Source organism: Halyomorpha halys, unplaced genomic scaffold (genome assembly GCF_000696795.3).
Source record: "Halyomorpha halys isolate HHAL.00 unplaced genomic scaffold, Hhal_1.1 Scaffold2425.1, whole genome shotgun sequence".
Lineage (NCBI taxonomy): Eukaryota > Metazoa > Arthropoda > Insecta > Hemiptera > Pentatomidae > Halyomorpha > Halyomorpha halys.
The window spans coordinates 14026-21076 of record NW_027112539.1 but is presented as its reverse complement, the minus strand read 5'-3'; the positions used below and the strand labels follow the sequence as shown (position 1 = coordinate 21076).

At 33.8% G+C, this 7051-nt stretch overlaps 1 protein-coding gene across 1 annotated transcript in view; it reads left to right on the top strand.

Moving 5' to 3' along the window:
• Window positions 1-7051, top strand: part of LOC106677929 (uncharacterized) — a gene marked incomplete in the record, with an annotated part of 13838 nt that overhangs the window by 843 nt on the left and 5944 nt on the right. Inside the window, 1 exon segment of the mRNA XM_067050354.1 lies at window positions 6279-6661. Within this exon segment, the coding sequence (XP_066906455.1) occupies window positions 6544-6661 (118 nt within the window).

The window sequence follows — 7051 nt, the reverse complement described above, 5'->3', positions numbered from 1 at the left end:
CTGCAATTCCTTCTATATCGGCGAAACTAAAAACCAACTTAAGAACCGCATTTCCCAGCACAAAACTTCCATCAAATCCTGTAATCCACTTGCATCTAAATTATCCGAACACCCATTAAAACTGAATCATACTTTTAATTTCGATAATCCTTCTATTCTTGCCACTGTCCCCAACCACACCAAACGTCTCATCTCTTTTACTATTACCCTTTTCATTTACTATTTATAACCTTTAATTTTTCTTAGTATATCTTAGGTTTTTACATTTTATAGCCCTGTTATTTTACACTTATGTTTTTTCTTTTTTTTTTCCTTTTAGTAACTATAGTGTTTGTATCTTTTTTAGCCCTGACGAAGCCCTGCAACGTGGGGCGAAACGTTGGCTCAATAAAATAGTATTAATAATTCTGATATTTGAGTTTTTTTTTTTGACCGCACCCGGACCATATTCCATACATTCTTAAAAGTAATTTATCTTGAGGAAAATCGATTAATAGTATAGATAAAGTTTACCTTAAAAATAAATATTCTTTTAACTAAATTTAACCTAATATATGAATGTATTTAGGATGGGAACATTCTAGACAAAGAAACATGTATAACCTTTACGTCTTAACCCAAACAACAATAAAAGTTGAAACATATTACTATAATCATTTTCTAAAACAATGTGGTTTTACGTTTTTCCGCGCTATATTCGCCACTATTATTCGCCAAACTAACACGGTGTAGCATCAAGATGAAATCTTGAAATCTATTTGATTGAAAAATAGTAAATGATTTTATTATTTTTATTGAACCAACGTTTCGCCCCACGTTGCAGGACTTCGTCAGGGCTAAAAAAGATACAAACACTTGACATAGTTACAAAAAAAAATAAGTGGAAAATAACAGGGGTATACAATGAAAAGTAAAAATTTAATAAGAAAAATTAAAGGTTATAAACAATAAATGAAAATGGCAATAGTAACGGATAGATAAGAGATAAAATAAGAGAAGAAATATTAAAGAAAGTACATATTAAGATATGAAAAAAGAAAAGAATAAAATCAAATGATGAGACAGAATTAACATAGTCTAAGTCAGAGTGAGCTGTTTGTATTGGGAGGAGTGGGGATGGCAGTTTAGCACGCCACAATAACGAAAATAATTTTGATGTAAACATTTAAAAAAAATATATTTAAAGTAGGTAAACAATAAATGGTAATATACATAATAGAGAGGGAGAAGAGATATTTACAAAATTATGAAAAAAAAGATAATTAAATTAAATAAAAAAAAAAACAACAAAAAAAAAAACAACTCATAGATAGAAAAACGAAGGAGAAATAAAGTATAAAATAATGGGATACAATATATGTAAGTGATTAGGAAAGACAATATACCAAATGAGTGGGGATACAGAGAAGTGTAAATTATAATAGAAAATTAATAATAAAGTAATTAATATAAGTACACTTAAGAAGGTAACAAATGCATATAAATTAAAAGATAAGATACATGAATATAAATGAAACAAGAAGGATAGTAAATATAAAAATAATTAAATAAATGGTGAGAATTTAGAGAAACAAGAATAAAAGATATGACAAGAAAGTGGCCTTCTGAAATGCAGAACAAAGTGAAAAGAAATATTATGAGGGTTTTATTATGTTCAAAATGTGTCGATATGTAAAAGAGATACAGTATTTATCAACTTTATGATTGACGGAATTCTCAGTAAAATTTATGTAAATGGACTCCGAGATGAGACGTTTGGTGTGGTTGGGGACAGAGGCAAGAATGGAAGAATTGTCGAAATTAAAAGTATGATTCAGGTTTAATGCGAGTTCGGATAATTTAGATGCAAGTGGATTACAGGAGTTGATGGAAGTTTTGTGCTGGGAAATTCTTAAGTTGGTTTTATTTTCGCCGATATGGAAGGAATTGCAGTATGGGGTTGAACAGGGTATCCGGTAAACCACATTGGAACAGTGTAAGAAAGGAATAGGGTCTTTCAATTTAGAAAAAAGATAGAAAATTTTGTTGTGGGACTTCGAGGCAAGACATATGGAGGGAATAGTGGATAAGAATTTTTTAATTTTATCAAAAAGAATGGGGATATACGGAAGGGACCTGTACTGAAAAAGTGGTGGAGTGGGTTGAGAAGAGTTGAGGAAAGAAGGGATTGGAGTAACACGGTTAATGTAAGAATCGAGTAGTTTGTTAGTAACTTTCAGAGGGAAATTGTTGTTAAAAAGGATCTGTTTAATACGTTGTATGTTGCTCTGGTGGTATTGAGGGTCAGAAAGAGAAAAGGATCGGTGGATAAGATTCTTAGCAACATTAATAATTTGGTGATAAGGGTGTTGGGAAAAATAGTTGAGTCTACCAGAATAAGTGGGTTTGGTATACCAATTAGTGGATCAAGGTCAAGGGAATGGTCAATTTCACCTTCAACAGTAAACCGAAGACGAGGGTGGTAGGAGTTAAAGGCTGATAGGATCTCGGGGATTCTGTCAGGATTGAGGACCAGGAAGAGATCGTCCACGTATTTTTTAATGAAAACTATGTCTTGTGAGAAGAGAGGTATTATAGAGTCGATAAGGTCATTAAGAAAAATATTAGAGATATCTGGAGCAAGGCAGTTCTCCATCGCAAGTCCGCTAATTTGGTGGTAAACTTTATCGTGAAAAGTTAGGTAACCAGAATTACAGCAAAGTTCTAAAGCAGAAAGAAATTAGGTGAAGTTAAGCGTGGTATAAGGTTGAATTATAGTCCAGTTCTTCTCAACGATATGAAGGGCTTTGTCAATGGGGATGTTAGTAAAAAGGCTTTCGGCATCAAAGGAAGTTAAGATAAAGTTGTCAGGTATGTTGAAGGGTTTTAATAGTTCTTTAAGGTGGAAGGAATTAGGGATATCATTAGAGTTATTGTGGCTGAGGATTTGAAGGGCAGGAAGAAGAAATTTACTGAGTTTAGAGGAGGGAGCGTTGATATTAGAAATGATGGGGGGAAGGGGGTTACTATGTTTATGGATTTTTGTTTGCCACAACATTATTCCATTAAATTCTGTGTTAAGCTTGCAGAATCGGTAAGTACAATGTTTAAAAAGTTAAAATAGGCCTATAGGAAACATTCTATGTTCTGAGCTCAAGTTTTTCGCTGGCACAAATCATTTTTGGAAGGCAGAGAACACGTTGAATATAAACTCCGTTCAGGGATGCTTTCAACTAGGAAAATCGACAAAAACATCGAACGTGTGAACACTCTAATGAGATCAGACAGTCGTTTATCATTAAGAATGTTGAGTGAACTTGCAAATTTGAACAGATTTACAGTCCATCAAATTTTCTAAAATCAAAATGATGCTCCATCATGACGAGGCCCCATGTCACACTGCCCTCTCAATAACAGAATTTTTGACCTCAAAAAGGCATTTCTGTGGTTCCACAGCCTCCCTGTTCACTTGACCTCAGTCCCTGTGACTTTTTCCTTTTTTCTAAACTGAAAAATGTCCCCGAAGGACGTTATTTCGGGACTTAGAAAAACATCCAAAAGAGTGCAATGGACATGCTGAAGACCATACCGTAGGTTGAAGACTTCCAACTCTGCTACCAACAGTTGGAACAACCTTCTCCATCGGCATGTAGTCGCCCAAAGGAACTTGAAGGGGATGTTTAAAAAAAATAAAAAATTAGTGTCATTACTTTTCTGCCACACCTCGTGTATATATAGCAATATATTAAAGCATGCACAAATTGATTCAATCAATTTAACCAATATGATTGCTAAAATAAAAACCTAGTTTAGTACAAAAAAAAAAATTACTCATATTAAAAAATTATCAGAGCCAAATTGGGTTACTTTTTCAATTCATTGGTTATGAACTAATTACAGAAGACTTAAAGGCTTTGAATTTATAGCTCAGCTTTGTTACAATATAAATGAAAGAAGAAGCCACTGGTTTACACTTTTTTTTTTTTTAGGAACGTGGGGAGACAACTCCATTTTTCAATTGTCATTATAAGAACCCAGAAATTAATAGCTGATGTAATTTAAGTCTGCCATCATCAATAAACTAACCACTAAACATATATAAGAATAAAATAAATTTAAAAGTTTATTTTAGGTTTAAGCGTTCCTAGAAAAAGACCAATTTTTCTTTTTTCAAACTTGATATACAATTTCTCTTGAAATAAAAGTACAGTAAAATAATAAGAAATAGACCAGAATAAAGATTATTCTTCAGTATGAATCTAGGCCAAAAAGAGTACAAAATATGAATATGCATTACTTAATTGATTTTAAATTACTTTTGAATTAAAAAAAAAACGATTCCGGAACAACTGTAGTGCAAGGAAGCGAATTGTTCTGTGGCGGTCCTACGAAATGAAAACTTCACCCCAACTATGGTTAGAACAGGCTGGTAACCTGTAGATAACCCTCCTCCATTGTAATTGTCGCTTCTGAAGCAGTTGTTCACCTAATTAGTGTTAGTAACGTCTAGTCTACGTTCTCGATACCTATCGAAAAAGGGAGATCAGAGAATATGCAAAATTTAACTGGGGAGAGGTTTCAGAAGTAAATACTGAAATGGATACGCGTTATGAGCTAACGATAAGACCAATGGGGCCCATCTGTAGCTTAGAGAGTCGAGGTCCCATCAAATGAAAACTTTACCCTCCCCCCACTATGGTTAGAACAGAGTTATAACCTATAGATAATTCTCCCCCATCCTCCTTTCCGCTTTTGTTTTTTTTCACCGATCAAGAATATTTACTTTATTAAGTCTGGGTGAGCCCCATGACGGCTCCCGAACCCACAGAGTTGACTCACAATTACAGAATAAATAATTGATAATAATCTCTCCCAACCGGATTCGAGTCTAGATCCTAGCTGCGCCTTATATGTAACGGTATAACGGGGATGATAGTCTGTCCTTTAGAGACAAAGGGGAAAAAATAAAAGATGGGAGAAAAAAGTAATGTAGTACATATAGTATGTATGTACCTACCTACATTCATATGATTTACAATGTACAAAATATCAGTAAAAATAAGTGCGTAAATAAATACACACATGTAAATAAAAAAAATATGACAATTTAGAAGTGAATAATGTCCTTCTGAATGTTCTTTTGCCGAACTTTTTCTGTTCAATGTAGTCCTAGAGGAAAGCAATTTTTAATGTTCTCCTTACCAAGTATTTATCTCACTTGAGCAGTTTTAACAAATCCTAATGCACCATTCTCGCTAAATAAAATATAAACTTCAATTATACGATAAGGATTTGTAAAAGCATTTGATCTGACTTTAGTAAGCTAAAATCTATAAGAAAAAGTAAAATAAATCAATACCTTCATTAAGTCCACCCTGTTAATCACCATATTCAGCTTTTTTTTTTCAACAGTATAAAAAAACTCTGAGTGGTGAGTAAGAAGCTATTTTTTGAAATCTGCACACTTTGAAGCATACAATCCAGTAAAATTATACCACAGAGCATGGAAAAAATATTTATTTTTGCAGATCTGTGTAATTAATTTAATATTTAATAAGGATGTAATAAGCTAAAATCAATTCTCAATATAATTACAATTAAATATTCATTTTTTTTTCTCGAGACCAAAAGATGAATCATATGAGACGCATGAGACGCAGTAATGATAGGGAAGGTAGCGAGTGCTACATAACTACCAACATTGATCTTTACCGTCACAGATTTGTCCGCTAGACAGAAGTTAAAAATAGAATACAAAAATAGGTAAGCCTTTCGGAATGGACAGATGACCGTTATAGGGAAATGTCCGCTTATTAGAAATTCAATGTTACAGTAGCCTCTCTCCAATCCCGATCATTCTATAACACAAATCACCCCTCCAAAAAAATAATATTAATATTGAAGATCTCATTTTATGTGTGTAGTAAAATGGTAAAGGGAGCGCGGTGGCCAAAGGGTAAAGAGCGTGGCTACTAACTCTAAGGATCCGAGTTCAAATTCGGCTGCGCAGAAAATTGTTTTCTCTTACTCTGTAGCCGTGACTCAACTCCTGTGGGTTCTTGGAGCACTCCAGGGATCCACCCAGCCTCTTAAATTGGGTAAAAATATGGCGGTTGAGCGTGATTCTGACCAAATCGCCTCCATGTACAACCGTTAGTCTAGTAACAGTACTTCTTTACAAAGTACTGGCCCTACATGGGTTATAGCGGTACAGATTTAAAGTAAAATGGTAATAGATTAATATTAAATTTATTAAACTGAACTAATTGATTTTAATAATTAAGAACTTTTAATTACAGGTCGACAAGGGGTAACACTAGGCCTACTGTCAACATTGGAACGGTTTATCAAACACAAGCGCATATTTCAACGAATAAATTGACCTTAGAACATGCTAATTCCCAAAATGATCGACGTCACACAAGATCTAATCGTGGTATAGCAAATTTCTTTAAAACCCTCCTATGTTCCAATGGAAAATGCAACCACGATAATAAATTGATAAATTGTCCAACACAATGTGAATCCCCGAAAGATAAGCACACAGCGAAAATATGCAAAGATATGGGGTGCGGAATAGAATCAAAAATAACCAAAGATGATACAATTTCCCTTGAAAATGCATATATTCAGCATGAGAATATTTCAAAAGATAGAGTACAAGACATGCTGTATAATAATGGTGGACAAATAGGAAATAATAGTCCAGGTTATTGCCCTGCATCGTGTGAATCGACCACAGATAATAGGAAAGTGCAACTATGCCAACTAATCGGATGTAAGCCAGAAGAAGATAGTGATCAAGTTCATAAACAAAGTGAGTGCCCAGATTCTTGTACATCTCCACCAAATGATTTCATAAAAAATACATGTATCAATCTAGGGTGTATTCCAAAAGGTATGTCAAAAGATATTCTGAATCCTAATGGCGCTCAAGAACAAAATAATAATCCCGATTATTGCACTGCATCGTGTAAATCGCCCACAGATAATAAAAAAGCGCAATTATGCCAACTAATCGGTTGTAAACAGGAAGATAATGTTCAGATTCATATACAAAGCGAGTGCCCAA